Here is a 19,970-nt window from a genome sequence, read left to right on the forward strand (position 1 = left end):
AAAAAAAAAAAAAAAAGAGAGAGAGGATTTAGGTCTGTTAGCTCTCAGATCTGACTTCATCCAACTTGGATTTTGATCTCAGGCTCTGGTTTAGGTTTAGCACAGGCATCAGAAGCCTGCCAGCCACGTCTCACAGGCTGCTCTCTGGATTAACATGCAGGGACACTGCCGGACCAGATGTGCGACTGCTTCGGTGATTAGCTAAGCAATACTTATAAGAAGCTTTGAAGATGTGACATCCCTACAGAACTGTGAGGCAGAAGCTGCCCCATGCAAAAAACGGCAGGACTGCTGTGCTGGTGCGGTTGTACTAGCAGAGCAGGAGAAGCAGCTCGTGCTGCACAGCGAACACATTCATATTTCTGCTGCATTCACAGAAATTGAGAGTGCACTTTGGATTCCAGTGCATTTAACAGACTTCCCTTGGCCTTTGACTGATACACTGGAATCTATGGTATAGCTCCCTTATCTTATAACATCTTTCACGCATTAAAAAACTCAAATCTCTGCAATTCTTTCAAGAAAATTTATTTTACTACAAGAATAGTCCAGGACAGAACACCAACCAGATACAAAGGGCAAAAAAAAAAAAAAAAAAAATCAAATTTTGAATAATTTAGAGACAAGCCTCAAATATCAAGTAATCACTTTGCTGATTACTGTCTCACAACACAGTGAAGACATGCCAATCTTCCTACCGCTACTGGTGCTGCACTGTAACTCAGCATTCCCGCGGGGCAGCACGGGCTCCGTGGTAGCGCAGAGGTTGCGCAGGAAACGTGCTTCCTTCCATTGTTTTATTGCTATCTCATCTCACCGATAACACAGCTTCCAGTCAAGTCAATTCACCTCTAAGTTTGGCACAGACGAAATCAGCCCACCCCTCGCCCCACTGCTGTATATCCTGGTAGATTCTGTTCATTTCAGAAAGGAAAAAATAACAAAGCATCTATTAGGCTATTAGAAAATAAATATTTCTTACGCAGGAAATATACTGACCCCTACAATTACAAAAGATTATTACTAATCATTTACTTGTAACATTAATTGCATGATTCATAGTCCCTGAAATTGGTCTCTCTCTTTTTTTAAGTTATTATACACAGGGGTCTGAGGCCTTCAGGCACACTGAGCTGGTTCTTACTTCAAAAGACGAACCATCAGAATCCAGCTGATATCAGCAGAATTGGCCTGCACAACAAATTAGGGGAATTTGCCTTTTCCTGGAGATGTTTGTGTCTTTTGGCTATAGACGTTATCACAGCTTGGCCGCAAGCAAACTTTCAGCATTACACAAATCAAACCAAACAGGTATTTTATATGGCAAGAGTATTTACACGGCAAAAGCTTTCTGAAATCGCCTTCTCACAACATAGCATGCACTCCAGAAAGTTTTATCATTTCAGTAAGAACAAACTTGTATTTTTTTTTTCTACGCCCTTCCAATGTTGATGCAGAGACAAAATCTGCAAGCCTCATCCCCACAGACCTACTGTTCCAGGCTGTATTCATCATTGCCACAAAACTATGCAGCTCAGCATGTTCAGAGCAAGCCTGGAGAATCCTGAATGCAATCAAGACCAAACGTATTTGATACTGAAACAGGGAACTGGAAACAATGAGAAGTTTGGTATATTCACATGGGACTGACTGTCAAGATAAAAAAAAAGTAACCAGGTACAAATTACTGAAATTTCTGGGGTACAGGTGCAGTAGAGTGGTTGAGCCCCAAGTTCTTGACCAGCATCTGTTGCACAAATTACAGTCCAATTTTGTATCAACTATCTAACAGAATCAAAAGTAAAACTTCAGCAAAGTCTTGCAACTAATGCTTAAAAGTGTCTTATCTGAAATAATTGTGAATGGACTGGAGAGTTTTTGTTAGTTTTTAATTACGTGGCTTATTCACTATCAGGTTAAACCCCTGCTGTATTTTCAAGCTGCACTTTCATGCCACCGTTTGAGTGACAGCTCTGCTGTCAGGCTGGAGGTTGATCAGGGAATTGCTTGCTTGGGCCAGTTCTGCAATGGAGACCCGTCCTCTCTGTTTGATAAACCGAGCAACTGCAGCCATCTCCTCTGGAGTGATATAGATGAACTTTCCTCTGTCATCAATCACACCTACAAGGGGGAAAGAAAGGACTTAGGAGTCAGCACTTTGGCTCTTCTCAAATCCCAACAGACATTAGTCACTTTATAGCCGCTTCTTCCGGAGGGAGCGTTTAAATTGATGAGGTTGCATTTCATATCTAGGGCAGGCAGAACAACATGCTAGCAGTCAGGCTTTTACTTCCATCTTTACTGTCAGGTTTTTGCATAGGGCTGGGACAATACCTGAGTGCTTTGGTAAGACTAGCTTTGTTCAGAAAAGAGCAAAGTAATGGATTTTTTTTTCATTGTGCATAGCTAGTCTGGGAGTATCACACCAGCTACTTCAAATATATAGCTCTGGTATTAAAATTCTGTTGAGTAAAGGCAGAGAGGCAGGAGGGCCCAGAAAATTATCTGGAGCCCCTGTGGAGCCTAGCTCAGTCATTCCAAGTTATCCTCTGGAAGGCAATGAAGCTCCAATTCCAAATTGCAGTCGCTCCATCAACAGTGTGAATAGCCCTCTCTGTTCCTAACACGTTACAAGATCAAATGCAAGAGGGCAGAGAGCCCCGTTGGCATGCCTTTAAGGCCACAACCACAGCCCGGACAGTACACCTCCTCATGTTCTGATTCAGACCACTTTTAGGTCATTCAAATGGGTATCCAAATGTACCCACCAGGACACTGCGGTCATGGCTGGGAAACAACTTCCAGGTCTGTAAATATGTTTGCAGTGGCACCTTCCCCTACTTCATCCTCAGAAAGCAATGATTTCCCAGCAATAAAACACACAGGCTTGTTCAGGCAGGAATGTATCCATGCGCTCTGACTCTGCTTACTTTCCAGCTTTGATTGCGTAGGGTACACGGCTACAAAAAGGCACTTCACTTATTACAGGTCTCAGTTTTGGACTGCTCTGGGATGTCTGCTTGCCCCACAGCATGCCATGCCCTGGTACTGGCTTTAGACAGAACATCTTTAAAGCCGACTTGCAAACTACCCAAAACGACCATGTGAACTTTTTCAAGTTAGCATTTGGGAGGACATCATTTGCAGCTCATTGCTCAGCAACATCTAAAGCAGGGCTTAAACCACATGCAAGGCTTATGCTGGTCCCTGCACTGTTGCGGACATTCAGCCCAAAACTTTGTCTAATGCATCACAGGAGCAACCACATACATAATAGTGGCATTAAACAGAAGGTTTTCACAACAGCTGAAGCAGGGATAATTAATACACCTATTGATCATGTCCTGCTGGGATCCTCTACTGTTTAAAATAGAAATTACACCGACAGTCTCCCCTTACAATAGTTAAGATGTTTTCTGTACCACCTATCCACCCGCTAAAACAAAGTCTCCCAGTGTTTCGGCTGTCACCTGTTAAAGTGCCATCTGCCATCAAGTCCTGGATTCTGTTAATTGCATCCTGTTCAGAGGGAAAAAAGGAACAACAAGCTGATCAAGAAGGAGGATAAAAAAAATTCACATGTTCAGACATGCTAGAGATGGAAGTTCACATTTAATGTGTCAGTGATAAATATTACAGTGAAGAATACACATCAGCATTTCCACACAGATGGATCCAGTTAAGTTCTTTGTCAGAAATAGTTTGGGCTTAGGAGAATGAGGCAAACTTCTGCAATTTCCCTACCCACAAAAGAGACTTATCTGGAAGTTATGGCTGTTACAAAACTATTTCATGGAAAGGAGGTTATACATATCTTCACAGGAAAAGGCTGTACTATGCCAACGCAACAAACTAGTTCCACAAAGTCTTCTGATGACTTCTCCAAGAACCTGGCTAAATTGAGTATATTCCAAAGCTTTTGGGTTTTTCTTCTCCCCCTCCCCTTCCCCCCCAGTTAAGGTGTCCTCTATCACTCCAAAGTTGAATTTATGCCTGGGTTAACTCTACGGTCACACCAAGCATGCAGTTCCACTACAGTTTAAGCTGGTATCTAAGCCTCGGTTGTTGCAGTCCTGCCTATCTCCCTTATTTGCACTCATGTGACTGCAAAAGCAAGCTATAGCTTCAATTTCTACTGCATCAACTCTCTAAACTGGCTCCCCGCACACGTAAAGGAAGTGCCGGTATAAGGCCTAGGCAGAGGGATGGAAGTCTGGACTTACATCAGCGCATGCTGCTGTGAAGAGGCACCCCAATATCAGATTAAGTACAGAACAACAAAAATCCACCGGCCACTTAAAAGCATTCCAAATGTGCTCAAATTTAAAACAAACAAAACCACGACTACTCCTCAAACTGCAGAGTCTAAACACAAAATGTGGAGAAAACAGGAAAGAGGACCAAGGAAAAAAAGAGTACAGATATCACATCACGAGCTCACTTTGAGAGGAGAGGCTCTAAATGGTGCTGAGAGGGATAGTATTCTCAAATAATGCACCAAAAGAAAAAATTTCTTATATATTCTAAGAATAAGCAAGAAATCAAGAGCAACAGGGAATAGCCTGGCAGATTTGGGACAAAACACTTCATATCTTACTGCAAACAAAAACACTGTCCAGTTATCCAGCCAGCATTTGAGTTCGCTTCTAGTTCTACTCTTGATTCCCAAGTACCCTGACCTGCCCTTTTACTAGATCTGCAAACACTGTTAGATCCATTAGCCAACAAGTATCCGGGCAAGAGTCAGAGTAAGCACGATCCACTGTAATAACCTTGTAGGGCAGCGAACTTTTACTGTCTCTGTGCTTCTCTGACGAATGGCCGCATTTTTAGGGCTGACTTTGCTGAACTTCACCAAAATCCAAACATTTTCTGCAGGGATCAGAAACCTGCTTGGAAACTACCCTGTTTATCTACTTTCTCTCAAAACTAAAAACTTCCAAACTCATCACTTGTACATGCACCCCAAAGCATAGTGCTTACCTGTGTTCTTAAACCCAAATGAGAAGCCAAGTCCTCCAGCTGAATTACTTTTGCTTTCTATGGAAACAAAGAAGAGTTAAATGTAGCTGAATAGGGGGTTGATTTTTTTTTTCTGTTTCATCAAATAAAAAAAATGCATTTAACTGGAAAAAGCAGCGCTTTTCATTCTAACTTACTTTTCCTAGAAAATGCTTTTCTTTGGCGAAAACAAAACAAAGAAACAAATCCTAACTTACATTACTTAAACCAGTCTGCTCTGTGTAAAGACTGAATGCGCTGGCCCACTTAAGGGAGGACTGAAATATAGTTGCCCATGTTTGTCCTGAACCACTTCTTACTTTATGAGGACAGGAAGGGCACAGGCATATTAAACAGCCATGGTGCTGTTCTTCCTGCCACCTGAATTTCTCCATGTTACCTCTAATTTCCAGTATGCTTTAGCAGGATCCCTTTTTGTGTGAGAGATGTTGCAAAATACCTTTAAAAACAATCATTGGTGTACATCAGTGCATACATAATGCAGCCAAACTTTTCTGCAGCTTTCAGTGTTTTAGTCTGTTTTGCTAATGTCATGTGTATTAATGCCATAATAATCTTTCCAGGCAGGTGAATCTCTTATTAAAATTGTCAATGCGGGAAATGCACAGTTAGCACACTTCTGCATGGGCAGTGCGATGATCTTGGAGGACAGTAGCGGAAGTAGGAACTCCAAATTTTCATTTTGCCTTTAAAAGAGACTCTTGCTGCAGCCTTACTCAGCCAGGGCACAGTTACCACTGCTCACATCTGGTTTTATGCTTCTCTGTGACTCCGCAGCATTACAGAGAAAACAGCTGGTGCACTGGACTGGAGCTACTTGGTTCCTGTTTTCTTATCTGCAAAAGTTTTAGAAACTCATCCTTTTCGATAATGTGAAAGCATGCACTGTTTTTTGCAACGAATTTGGAAAATATAAAACTGCTGAAATGCATTTAGTTTATTTTCCAGACTATATTACTAGGAGTTGTGTGTTTACAGCCACATGAGTTACATTTATGTTAATGGGTTTAATAATTCCAAGTGATAAATACATTCATTTCTGATCTTGAGAACACACTGAAAGGACACTGAAGAACTAAAGAGAGACTGAAATAGATGAGCTCTTTTTCATTAATAAAACGAGAAGAGAAAGCAAAAAGCCACACACAGACTTAGTAGTTGTGAAGTTCGATACAGCCAAGCTAGAGAACTGAATACCATGGACTGAACATACGGAATTGGAACCAGTCCATGGAATTCAGTTCTCAGAGCTGGGAACTGCCAAGATTCGTCACATCTTCTTTTAGAAGGATGGGGGTGCAAAACCACATTAAACAAGAAAAACAGGATTTAAACCTTCACTTAAAAGTATTCACCCTCAATGACCAAATCTACTAGAAGCTTTCTAAGATAGATCCTGCTGTGGAAAGAACCCAGAGGGTGGGGTGGAATCAGAATCCACTCTCTACACACACACTCTGAAATGCAATAATCACATTGCGAGATCCTTAGTGAAACACTTCACACTCTTCACGTTTTCGAGAGAGGCTTAGCTTTCGTAGGGCAATATACAGGCACCCATATTTTACGAAATTCATGTAATTTTAGGTAAGAGTCATTTTTCTTGGAGAAAAACAGGAAGGGGTAAAGCCTCTGGGTTCTTTCCTATTCCCTTTTCACTATATTTGAAAGGAGTTCTCTATTTTAATTCACTGGCTCTAATTCAGAAGTGCTCAGTGATATGAACACTGTTAAGCCAGGTAAAAACAGTTTTACGGACAAAGTGCAAGTTCGTATTTCTCTGGGCCAACAGAGCCAGCACTCCACAGCAAAGGAGCCGCTCAGCCGCTCTTTAACCGCTGCCCACTTCATTTTCTTTTGAAGCGCTGGCCGTGCCCAGAGCGCTGGTTTGTAAGGTGTGCCACGGGCAGCTACAGCATCGCTTAAACAATAAAGGTCGGTTGTTCTGCTCTTCTGAGAACGGAGCCGTCAGTCTGCAACTTCGGGACTGGCGACTGCAAAAAGCAAACACACAGGACAGCTACTGCAGCAGAAATGCCACAGACTAAGGTACGAAGTGGTGACATCGTAACAGAGGAGCTGAACTCATCTAGGGCTACTACGAAGCCCTCAAAGGAAGGGAGATGCTCAGCTTCCACAACAGCAGAATTGGGAGCTTCAGCTCTTTTGGTGCCTTTGAAAAACATCCCATTTAAAACAATCCTGCAAGCCAGAGCTGGAAAAAAGTGACTGCAATTCATTTCAAACACCCCTAAGAATGAAGTATGAGTTGAGGTATCTCTGGTCAGGAATACCAGTAAAATAGATTATTGAACAGAACAGCTAAATTAAATTTTATTTTTTAAGTAGCAATTGCTCTTTTAATTTATAAGTCTTTCAGACAGCTACTAGCAGCTTAGCACTGCTTCTAGATATAGGTCAACTGTTTCTGTGAACAGGACAGAAGATGAGGGCAATACACAGTCTATATATTAAGTATACTTTCAAGATTAAAAAACCTAATAGAATTTGTAAAAGAAAGCAATACCCCAGTTCTGCAACTTATCTCTACGTGGCAAATCAGGTGCTAAAGCGCTTTCTGAATTAGGTTCTTCAGCCCATGCTTAACTTCTCTGACGTCAAGTAAAAGTGACTAATATAAAACTATACATGTGTTCAAACACTGAACTGAGACTTCTGTGACTAATCTGTTCCATCCAACATAACCACCAGAGCAACGTGCAGAACCAGACCCCGTAGCGTTATCCCTAAGAAATCCTCCTGATTTTAGCAGAAGATCACCAGGGACATGGAAATATCCTATTGTTCTACCTACTGCTATCCCACAGCAGCTTGTTTAATTTAATAACCCCCCCCACACACACCTTCTTTAGTCTTTGGTAGTATCCTAAAAGCCTTAGATGGGAACCTATGACTGGGATCATACCACACCATGTAGGCCATCTGCACAGTCAGTAACTGAAACAGAGGATGCACTTATATATGGCCATTTCAAAATCCCCCTCTCAGGCAAATCTCAGGAAAAGAAATCTTTTTCAAAGAGATCTCTTTCAAAGAAATCTCTCTGGCTTCTCTGGAAGACAGTACACTGCACGGCTCCAAAATGACATCTACCATCTGATGGTTTATCTTCACACAAGGGTTTTATTTCGACTCTTTAAACGGGTGTTACCCATAGGTATTCCAATCTGTTCTCAGCTGTCTAATCCACGTTTGGTGGTGCTCTGATCTGAGCTAATCGGCTCATGTCGGGGACTTGGTTAGTGAACAGGTGCTATTTTCATTTAAGCTGCAGCAATGAAGATATGCACCAACTCCTTGAGCGCTGCTAGCCTACGCGTTTCCAAATTACCTCTAGGCATCGTGTATGATCAAGAAGTACCCAAGAGACGCAAACATAACTCACTGTGGCAGAGCAGCAATAAGGTACCACCACCAGAAGTCCCAGTGACACAGGGGGCAGAGAGCAGCACAGCAAAAGATGCTTTTAGTGTAGCTTTGCAGTGCCTCAGGATAGATCAAGCTGGGTTTCGGCCCTAGGTGGCAGCCCCTCAAGTTGACTCCTTGGGGAGATTTACCCATGAGACAAATCTGTTTATTACTCCTTTTCTGCTGGGGTAATAGACATCCAAAAATGGCCCAGAGTGTAGGATTCTGGATTAACAAAGCAATTAGGAGGTCGCTAGGTACGTAAGAGATGTGCTTACTAATGAAATCTTCCACACATGCGCAATACATTGACAGACAGAGTCTGGTTTACCATAGAGGTGGAAAATGATTAATTAGGACCAAAGTTAGTTAAGTTAGGCTAAGAAAAATGCATTTGAACTTTGACACATCAATAGTGGAAGAAGAAACATTTGCCCTTACAGTTCAAAAGTGCAAATAATCACAAACATGCTACAATTTTTAAATAACCCTCCATACAATACCACGAAAGAAAGACTAACACATTCTGTTAAAGACAAATGATCTTTTCTGTAAACACCCCTTCTAAACATTAAGAAAACACTGTAAATTGCAAGGAGAAAAGCAAGAAAAGAAATCATGTAAAAAGCTTGATTGACCCTTACAAGGCCAGTGTTTCAAACTAACCCAAACGCATCCTGCGGAGTAGGTCACATGCAGATACAGCAATTCTCATTCATGCTGGGCTGAGACGCAGAGATTTTTTTTCTTTAAATCAGTAGTTGATGTTCACAAGCAAAAAAGCCTGAAGGTCTCCAACCCCAACAATCAACAGCAAACATTTCCATTCATAAATTTTAAGCGTGATTCACCAGGCACAGAGTTTATACATGTCTATCCTTAGGGAAGAGGGTAAAAGGCTACAATCCCACTACCCCAGAAAGCCAAGACAGTTGTAATTAGAAACCATTTTAACAATGATGGACATGTTCATGCATGGTTAAGTAACTAATGTAGACTTTACTTAAGGTATCCCTTTTGTTACTTGCTGGACATTTAAGCAATCTAAAAAGGAAGTAAAGTTTTCCCTTCTTTCTGCAACTCTGCTCTTTGACAAAGATATTTTACATAATATAATAAGTATAGAAGGAGGAGAAAAAGACCAACAGTCGCTTACCTTGACATATTCGAGAAATTCCATTAGAAAGCTACGAGACTGGATACAGCAAGGAAAACAATTATTATTTTAAATTAATAAACATTAAATGCATCACCAATTTTCTGAGTAAAAAGATTATAAAAATATGTTTAACTTGCATACAAAATATGTTTAGCTTGCAATCCTAAGTTTTACACACACACGGGGAGATTTCGAACTGAAAAGAACCTTAGATTTAATCTTAACTAAGATTTGTGCTAGGTATTTTCTAAGACAGGATTTGGCTCAAGCACCATTGGTATTTAAAATGTCTTCTGAAAGCAAATACTTCAGTCTTATTCTTCACATCATATATAACCTGAAATAACTAAATCTAGGTGAGTTTGTGCACTGTGCGTTAAGTTACATGCACTGAGGACATTTTTGTACAGAGACAAAATACAGAGCAATTCAGGAGACAGCTCATGCAGATGGTCAAGTGCAGCACACAGCTGCACAGCACATGTGGAAGCTCAAGCCATTTTCAAAGCTATGCACCTGAAATCAGGCATTTTAATAAAAGTGGCTCAGTTTTCAAAGGCAATGCAAACGATGTGCACTGAAGTTAACAGGAGATCAAGTTACTCTGCAACCCTGAAAATCAATCAGCCTTAATTAACTGCTTAACTTTGGATTCAGGCCCTTAACTTCATGCACAAAGTTGAGCACACTAGCCTCAACAACACATGGCAGAGCAAGCTATTGTAACAGGATACCAAAATGTTCCAGTACATTATCTAGCACAAAGCAAAAGGGTGGCTTGCCATTTTTGCAAGGTTCGTGTCCCAAAATAACTATGTACCTGTGGTTGTTTTTTGAAGAACACTTTCCAGACACGTACTATTAAAGATCTAACCTCACCCCCAACCAAGAGATCTTTTGATACTCTCGTGAGTGAGGAATGACCTTCTCTGTTCCCATATATAAAAAGATTCATTTCTCCTTGACAGGTAACTAAAGGAATACAGCCAATGAAAACATGCTAGCTTTAAAGTGAATCTAAAATGGATCAATTTAATTTTTTAGCTATAATCTGGTCCTCTAACAGTATCTATAGTGTTTAATTGGACATACTTCATTTACAAAAAGGTGGAAGAGTATCTTTTCACCATGCTTTCCTGTTTTAAGACTTTGTTGCTAGTAGATTTTGGATAGGAAAGGTATAGGATAGGGACACATTTTTGAAGGATCTTTCAATAGAAACTAGGCATTTAATTGTTCCTTACATCTCCGAAAATTTCCCATCACAAGACACGACTTCTCTTGGTGTTAACCCTGGCACGATGGAGGGAGTGTGTTAGTGGGAAGGGGAACGTGGTGAGAACTTGTGACCGAGGCCAAGGTATGCTGACTAATTACAAGGCCCTCAGCCATTCTCAGTCACACTAAGGACAAATCCATTCAATTCAAAAGGGTCACATCGGCACAGGAGGAAGAGGAGTGAATGCACACATGTGACCCTGAAAAAAAATACACAGAATGAAACAGAGTTGTGGACAGCTCAAACTTGGCGGCTGCAACCCAAGAGCCATTTCAGCACCGATAGCGATTGGAGTCTAACAAGTTCTCTCTTCAGCATACTGTGAACGAGAACACTGCCTCCCACAACAGCAGAACTTATTCGAGTTTGCTGTGCTATTACGTCAAGTATCACATTTCAAGTACCACCCCAAGCAACATGTTTGCAGGCAGCCACAGGAAGGGCACGCTAGCACATTATTGCAGCGTTTAAAATATCAACCAGAGCAATCATTGGCAACACAAAACATATAGTTTTCTAACATATAACCCACAGCGCCTAGGTTGTGTCCTGTGATTTCTCTTAACAGAAAACTTTTAAGACTAGCTCTATTTCAGTTTGATTTTTCATTTGATTTCACAGCATCTCTGTTTCTGTAGAAAACAGAACCAAAACCAAACAATCCCCCAAACGTATGGGGGCACCAAACTCTGAATTGAGCCCTGCTTTCATCTAGTATTATCTGACCTGCTAACATGCTGCATAGCGATGGTGCAGAGCTGCCAACAGCAGAAGAGTATCTGATTCTTAGGATTGGTTTTATCTCAGTCCTCCCATGAAGGGCAGAGAGAGATGATTTCTGGTGATATGCATTTGCCTTAGCCCTCTAAACCAACTAGTAGATTCTGGAACGAGGAACTGTAACATTCCCCAGGGAATATTCTGGGTTGATGTGCCATATACACAATTTAGCTTTTAAAACCAAAAGCATTAGCTGACTCCCACTTCAAAGTGCATTTTACATGATACAACACAATAAGGACAATACGAGTTTAACACAGATAAAGGGAACTGCAGTGACAGCCTAACATACCTCTTCCTCTGTCATTGATTCTTCAACTCCTTCCTCTTCAACTACGAAACTCTCCTTCAGCTTCAGGTACTCTTCATACTCTCTCTTCTCCTCTTCTTCCTTTGCCTTCTTTTTTTCCTCTTCCTGGACAGAAAAGATGGCAAGTGGTCAGTGTGCACCTCTCCAAATCAGGTTTAGTTTCGTAAGTTAAGTAGTATCTCCTTTACCTGCAGGCCACTTTTCCATTAGGACAGACTGCAGACAGAGGGTTTTAGAAAACCTTTCTAAGTTCTCACTTGGTTGCCTTATTAATTTCACAAGCTGCTCTGCCTGTGAAATTCTTTTAAGATAGTAACCATCTAACATGGTAACACAAGCCTGCACACAACTCAGTACCCCTAGGCTGCTTCCTAACAGATCTGATAAAGGGGAGAAAAATGCTCTTATATAGCAAGCTGCTTTCTTAATTTGCATGAACATGTTTCTTCAGCAGATCACATGGCAGGAAGTCCCTGCCCCCAACCATACTTTGATGCAACATCCATATTTTTAGTAACTAGCCCTAATTCTGCTCCTGCCATGCACTAGTGCACATTTGGAGCAATCACAAAGAATAGCGGAGTTATACTGGGGTCCATCCATGTGAATGGAGAAGCTGGCTTGTAACAGAGTTTCAAGCAAAACCTCTTTCTAATGACATACAAAAGCAAAGCATGTCTATGTAGAATAGAAGGAACTGTATTAACTGTGTTTTAGTCACATGAGACAAGGTATGACTGTACTAAGATGAAAAAATGAAGTTATCTTGCAGGTTTGACTGCTAGCTAAAACCTACAGGCTCTGCTTTTAGTTATTTGCAATTAAAGAATTTTTAGATATCTACCCTAAAAGAACTTTTAAAGTCTTCAAAAAGAGTTGCAAAAAAATAATTGCAGACCCAGAAAACTCTAAGCCAGACACATTAATACCAGTGAAATGGTAATGCATGCTAAGTGATGCAGAATAGTCATGCATGTTCACACAGCAAAACTGTAATTATAAAGTAATCTCTATCGCACACAAAATCTTAAAGAGATAATTTCAAAGAACAGTTTTGTATTTGAAGCTTCTCAGTTTGCAGCTTTCCATGATTATTATTTTTTTTGTTTTGCTATTCTTTAAAACACTTTATATATAAATTTAAACAGAATAAAAAGTTTCTTTATACAACAGTTTCTTACTCAGAGAAATTCATGTTTGCACACCATGTGGTACCACCGGATTCTGTTTTGATTTTGACTGGCCTCTGGTTGTGATCACATTGTAAATGCTTGATTAACACTTAGAAAGATGAGTTCTTCAAATTTCAGTGACAGTCTGTACTGCACAGGAATTGATCTCTTAAGTAACAACTGTATTGATTTCTAAAAGCTTACTGTTCTGAATTTTTTCCACTAATACGGTAACTGCTTCCTTAAATGGCTGGAAAGCAAACACTTGTTCCATTAACACAGGAAGAAACAGGAATAGGTTATACATCAAATGTATTGAAAAACGTCCATGTTAAAAAAGACCATGTAAGGCCAAAACCAGTAAGATAACCCCATTATATTATGCCCATAGAGCAAAGAAGTGATGCCCTTCAATAAAAAAATGCAGAGAAAATGTATTTGGTCCCAATTGTATTTAATCAAACTCCTGGAAAGTCATGAGAAAAAACACTATGAATGTGCAAGTACAGGAAAAACAAGACTGAAAGGATCCCACTGTATTTGCAAAGTCAAAACCATTTTTAACGGCTATCTCATGAAAAAACTACAGATCTGAGGAAACTCTTGAAAAAAAATGAGATCATTTTCTGGGTCATTCATCACCATAATGATTATTAGCAAAAGCCCAGCTGTAGATTTTTTACTGTAAGTGCTGCAAGAGCCAGGAACAACACAATCATATTTCATTTGGAAGTGACAGCAACTGTTCTTTGCTTATAAGCACATAAAATTTGATCCGGGAAATAAAAGAATAAGGTTCTTTCCCTTAGTTTATTACAGTGGTTGTAATTCAACAGAATTTGAAATGAGAAAAATGACAAAAATTGAAAACTGCTTTGGCAAATAATTTTTAATGATTCTACAAAAAAAATCAAGAAGACAGTGGCCCATTTGCAAGTGGGAGTAACAATAACCGAGCAATATTTTCCTGGTTTTGGAAGGTCCAGCAACAAGTGAACAAGCCTTGTTACTCTCTCTCTCATCTACCCAAAGAACAGTACCTTCAATTTTATTCAAGTTTGTCAGCATGTTAACATCAGTACTTCCATTTCCAACACAGCACAGAGACACTTCTGCATGCGAGAAAAGTAGAGCACATAGCTCTTGGACACCAGTCCCTCTTTTGCCATCTCCTTTCAAACCAATCTATTTTCCATATCCTAAATTCTCACGCTGTGGTCAGCAGAGCATTTCTTGGTGGTCTGAGCCACTGCTTTGGTAGTTAAGGCATGTCAGCCCTCAAACCCTCATGTTTCATGTTGGCTGTAGCCTCCTCCAGAATGCTAAATATTTCCAGAAGCTGTTCAACCAACGGACCAAAAATCCCAGCCACTCCCCACACGACTGTCTCGCATGCTTTACAACCTAAATTCAACTGCAGTTCAAACTACAGAAAAAGGAGGATACAGCCAAACTTTAAATTGGTTCAAAGCAAGGAGAGAGATGACTTTGCACAAATGTACTGGGAGAAGCAACCAGCGAGAGCAGTGGAAGCCGGGCAGGTGGAACCCTAGTGAAGTCCGACTGTCTGTTAACACAGTTATTTTCAGTAATTTTTTTCTCCCCCCCCCACAATCACACTAACGTTCTTCTTTCATATGCCCAAGACCTACAGCAATTGCATGGAAGGTGCTCGGTCAAATTTAGCCAGGATGCATTTCCACAAAAAACCCACCTGCCTGTGTATAACCTACACATGGAGACACTGAGCTCCAGCTCAGGACTCCGGGGTCCACTAATTAAACAGAGTCCAGTACTTGCTTTGTATGCGCCATACAGGCTGCACTCAGCTTAAATCTGCATTGAAAACAAAAAAACCCAACTTCACTGATGGGGTTTCTTTGCCCCTCCCCATTCTAATCTCATATTAACTGCCGTGGAGTTAAGCGGCAAAGCCTGTGTGCTCGGAGGAGAGATAACAGCTGAGCCACCTCCCCTAAAGGATGGGTGGGGACGAGGGGAAATCCCAGCACCATGGAAATTTGGTAACTGCTGCTGCTCACCTTCAGCTGCTTGGGTTTTTTTTTTTTTTTGAAGCAGGTTCACTCTTCTCCTCACCCACCTAAATGTTACCCAAACTGGGGGCTTGTCACAGTGCGAAGACTCCTTTTTGATCGCTTTCCTATACAGCACGTGAAGAACAGAAACTCTCCCACTCTGATCTAGTCTTTATTGAAAAAGGTCATAAACTCAAACTTCCTCAAAAGAGAAGACAAGTTTTTCCTCCTCTCTCCAGCCAAATGCCCACATTATCACTCGGATCAACTCGATCTCTACCTGCTTGCTATAAATCTCACATGACATTTTGGTAGGCAGAGACCCAAGAGCTTCCAGAGCTCCATGCAGTCTGCAGATCTCCAGCACCACGGGACACACTTTTCAACACTTTTCCCTCTCCCCATGCTGGATCTGCTCAACTCTGGCTTCCCAGTCCTTCCCACTGCTCTCCAGGCTCCCTCCATTCTTACTGCTCACCGAGAGCCTGGATTTGCCATTGGGCTCCTTTCAGATCATTACTTTCTGTTCGCCTTTGATCTTGATCACAACGATTATTTCCATGGTATCAAAAACACTAATTGTGCCAACCGCACAAAAGCCTGATCTTTTACCAGCTTAAACACAGAGTGACTTTAAAACTCTTTTGGATTCATAGCTGGAAGCAGACCCTGAGTCTTGGGACCTCCTCTTGGGACCAAAGAGCCTCCTGGAGTCTCGGGATGCTGCATAACTAACTGCAATTTTCTGGCTGGTTGTCGTACTACAGCTTCCGAAGGTTTAATCATACAGCAAAGGGCCAGGGTAACTGGGGACACTGCCCAGCACAAAAATATCGAACGTCAGCTTCTAGCTTTCAGTTCAGTAACCCATTTAAGGTGGCACAGAGACTAAGCGATATTGGCCCATACAATAAGCAGCTTTTCTGAGAGCTTTGCCTAAAAGCAGCTTTCGCCGAGAATGGAAACTGCTAGTTGTGAGCTGTGCCATCTTTCCTCCAAATCAGATAAAGGACCAACGTGCTGACAAACAAATCATTTCTAGGCAGCTTATTCCACCGCTTAGTGGAAGAGATCTCATTGCTGGTGAGGAATGTAGAGCAAGCAGTGGGCTCTCTTCAGCCTCTGTCTGCTGCCAGCTGTTCTTGTTTGTGGCTCCGATTCCTTCACGTGCAGAATGAGGAGAAGAATATCAGCTCCTCTGCCAAATGCTTTGAGGTTCACAGACCAAAGAAACCCCCCCTTCCCCCATATAATGTCCAGTTTTTGGTCTGATAGTGCAGGTTTTGCAGGAAGTGGAAATGGACTTAACCTTGAGTACAAGTAAACAATTTGGCATAGAGCAGACTCAACTCTAGGTTTTTCTCATTGTTCAGACAGAAAAAGGAAAACACCTTTAGAAAGACAAAAAGCCAAAAACCAAAAGCAATGTTTCCTACAAGTCCTCATCCCCTCAAAAAGAGTGTAGAATGAGTTTTCTGCAAGCTTTTCAAGCAAGTTGTAATTCTTTAGAAGAAATTAACTTTCAGGAAAGTGTATGTGCTTGAAAACTGATGCTTAAACTGAAACCACGTAGTAATCTTCATCAGCCTCCGAAAGTGCACTGTTTATGCATGAACAGTGGATATAAACGCAAAGCCAGTTAATGAAAGGGGCTGCTGAGAAGCACACAAACCTCAATGTCCACACAACACTACACAAAATAACCCAACAGTCAACATTTTTAAATTGGGTGCCTATTCTTACATGATTAAATAGCAAATCAAAGAGCCAAAATTTAAGGGTCCTGGTCCTCAAAAGCATCACGCTTGGGATCACTAGCAGATTCTCCACTTCTATAGCTTTGAAGAAGCTAACTATTTTTTATTTAGGTGCTTAAATACAAAGCGGAAAGCCTAAATTTAGTTTCCTGAGTTTGGAAACTTTGGGTACAACTGTGCTTGAGAAAAAAAGAGATCTTATTTTTATATATCAGCAAACAAATGCCCGTTTCCACTCCTGCAGCAGTCTCCTTTTACTTCCTAAGGGTGAAAAGTTTGCTCGCTGGAAGATTGGTAGTTTTTCCTATGATATCAAGCTATGTTTCGAGAATAGCTCACACTGGAATGGATTTGCAGGTAACAGGCCCTGTTTGATGCTGCCTTTTAGTACAGAAGAGCGAGATCACTGTGAGACCTGCATCAGCATAACTAGAAGCTGTTTCCTTAGCACAGCAAAGCTGGGCTGAGGGAGTAAAAGTCTACAAAAATCCCTGTGTGCAGGAAAAAAGCTCTTTTGTGAGCAATCTGCAAGGTTTTGTATAAAGACACTGTTTTGCAACATCAGAGGAAGTTCGCTCTCATTGATAAGGTGTCGGTTGGTAAACCATCTCACCACCAAAAAACTCCAAGAGTGAAAGGGAAATCCCCGGGGTAAAGCAGAGCTGAAGCAAATGCCAATTATAAAGGAGCTTCCTCACATATATAGCCAATCAGGTCATCAGAACACTGGAAAGGAAACTTGATTTTAAAAATATATTATCTGGTTTGCAACACTGGAGCCAAGGGGCAACCACATCTTATTTATATGTGCATATAAATATGCTTAAATAGAAGCAAGGGGTTATTTTTCTCAAGAATATGCAAGATTTTAGCCCTCATAAGTCCCTTGAAGGTACGGTTCCCATTTACAGTTCAGCACTATGTAATGCTGTGTAGAGTTTCCCCCAAATAATTGGAAAGATATATCTGTTTACCTCTAAAAAAAGTGGGTTTTCATCTGACTTAAGGATTCATTGTTTCCACCAGACTCCATGTCTCTCAAACTGCTAGAGCTGGAGGGGTGGGGAGAGGGGTTAATATTCAGTGACTTTATCAAAGATCAGCGCCGAGGGATTTCTACAAGATCTGCAAGCTGCAACACGGTTTTCTATCTCCTTGAACCTACTTGGGCTTCCTTTATCATCTGACAAACTTTTAGATAGTATTTAATGGCGCTGGAATCTTCCGACCTTGTTGACTGGGATTCAGCTATTAGTTTAAGGGTGTAGCTAATAGGCTGAAAATCTCCTTTACACAAAGGAAACCTCAATGTTCACAGAAGCTAAGACATTTTTGGTAGCACTTCTTTAGCGAGATTAAAAAAGATTCTAACTGTAATTAAGCTAACGAAGCTGGTTGCACAGGTAACTTGTTGTGACTAGCTGCTCATCACTAAGTTCCCTGGCAATTAAATTAAATCTATTTGCAATTAAGTTAAACTTAGCCACTAAATTCACGTGAAAAACAGCTGGTTCACATCTTTGAATGTGCAGCAAGTGAAACAATGAACAACTTATGCACATAAGATTCACTTTTCCCAGAGGCAGTAAACCTTCCTCATTGGTCCTAGCACCTTTCTTGAACTTCAGGAGAACAAAGAAATAAAAACTATGAACAGACTGGCCACTGTCACTAGAGCTGCACAAATAATTTGATATATTGGAAAAGAAGGGAAAAATGAAGTCAACTGACAACAAAAACTTTTCTCAGAAAACCTTCAGTAACAAACTCCGAATTTCTTGTGCTTTGTGGGATTATATAAACTACAGAAGTGCCCGTAACCAAACTGCTTCCAAAAATGCCCTCTGTTTTTAAACTCATGACTAATCAGTCACTACTTGAACAGCATTTCACAACTTTGCCTTTCCATCTTCTACCATATATAGGAGGATAGTATGTGTGCAGTCCACAAGGGCTCGCTCCAGACAAACGTTACTGGTGTAAATGAATAATCCTTTCTCTAGAGGAACACACAAATGGCATCCTTTATCCTACGCATTCTGTAAAAACCAGCATAATTATTTTAGGCTCACATGGGAGATAAAGGATCAGGGAGGCAATATCTTTTACATTGTACAATGGGTTTGTAAGAAGATTTGGAAGGTAACATGTTGTGATCACAACGACAGGTTGTGCTTACATGTACAGTAATCGAGTATCTATTCATCCAATTCGTTTCCCTTCCTCTTACCCAGCCAAGACTAAAGCATTAAAGTCTTGTTATTACAACGCTCCCTGTAAATACCGATTTCTCTGCTGACTGAAGCAGGAACTCTGAGCAACACAGCCTAAACACGCAGATGCCTTGAATCGATCTGTTTCCTGTTAAAGACTCATATGAAGACAGAGACATAAAAATTACTGAACACAGTTGAACATTAAACGTCAGACATTTTTACTTTGATCCACACTCAAGATGTTTAGCAGCTAGCGAATTACCAACCTGTTTAAGACCTAGCGAAAAAAAAATAAATAAAAGACATACACATACACACATATATATAACAATCAAACTTTTTCCACTGAGTAGCAGAATAATATTCATGATGTAGCCCAGTGGGTTGGCTTGCTGCCCTAATTAAGACTACCAAGGAAAGAAAAAAGAAGTAGTGCTGTAACCTGAAGTACCTGAGAAAGTTATTGCCTGCAGTGAACAGCGAGCTAGATTTAGTCATCTGAGCACTTTTCAAAATTCCAGCAAGTACTTCTTTGCATTGTTAGGCATTGTTATTCAAAGGAAAAAAAAAAATCAAAGCTTTAATTTATACTGCTCATTTTTACTAAGCCTTGCAAAATAGTGGTGGAAGTGTCCCAGTGCAGTCTTTACTAGAAACACCGAAAATTAAAACAAATGAGATTTTCCTGAGTCAAGCAAAATAAATTAGCCTAAATTGAGCAGAAATTGCTAAGTCTGCTTTACTTTTTTTTTTCCCTTTCAAATGTAGCAATTTCTGTATGAAAGGATCTCTGGTTAAAATTGCACCTCT

At 40.7% G+C, this 19,970-nt stretch overlaps 1 protein-coding gene across 1 annotated transcript in view; it reads right to left on the reverse strand.

Moving 5' to 3' along the window:
• Positions 1-512: 512 nt before the first annotated feature.
• DDRGK1 (DDRGK domain containing 1) overlaps positions 513-19,970 on the reverse strand; it is a 41,418-nt gene continuing 21,960 nt past the window's right edge. The window contains exons 5-9 of the mRNA XM_067298401.1: positions 11,962-12,084; positions 9,608-9,646; positions 4,984-5,040; positions 3,471-3,519; positions 513-2,121 (exon numbers count right to left, since the gene is read on the reverse strand). Coding sequence (XP_067154502.1) covers positions 1,949-2,121; positions 3,471-3,519; positions 4,984-5,040; positions 9,608-9,646; positions 11,962-12,084 — 441 coding nt within the window. The 3' untranslated portion in view covers positions 513-1,948. The remainder of the gene's footprint in view (positions 2,122-3,470; positions 3,520-4,983; positions 5,041-9,607; positions 9,647-11,961; positions 12,085-19,970) is intronic.

The sequence above is a fragment of the Apteryx mantelli genome, chromosome 5 (genome assembly GCF_036417845.1).
Source record: "Apteryx mantelli isolate bAptMan1 chromosome 5, bAptMan1.hap1, whole genome shotgun sequence".
Lineage (NCBI taxonomy): Eukaryota > Metazoa > Chordata > Aves > Apterygiformes > Apterygidae > Apteryx > Apteryx mantelli.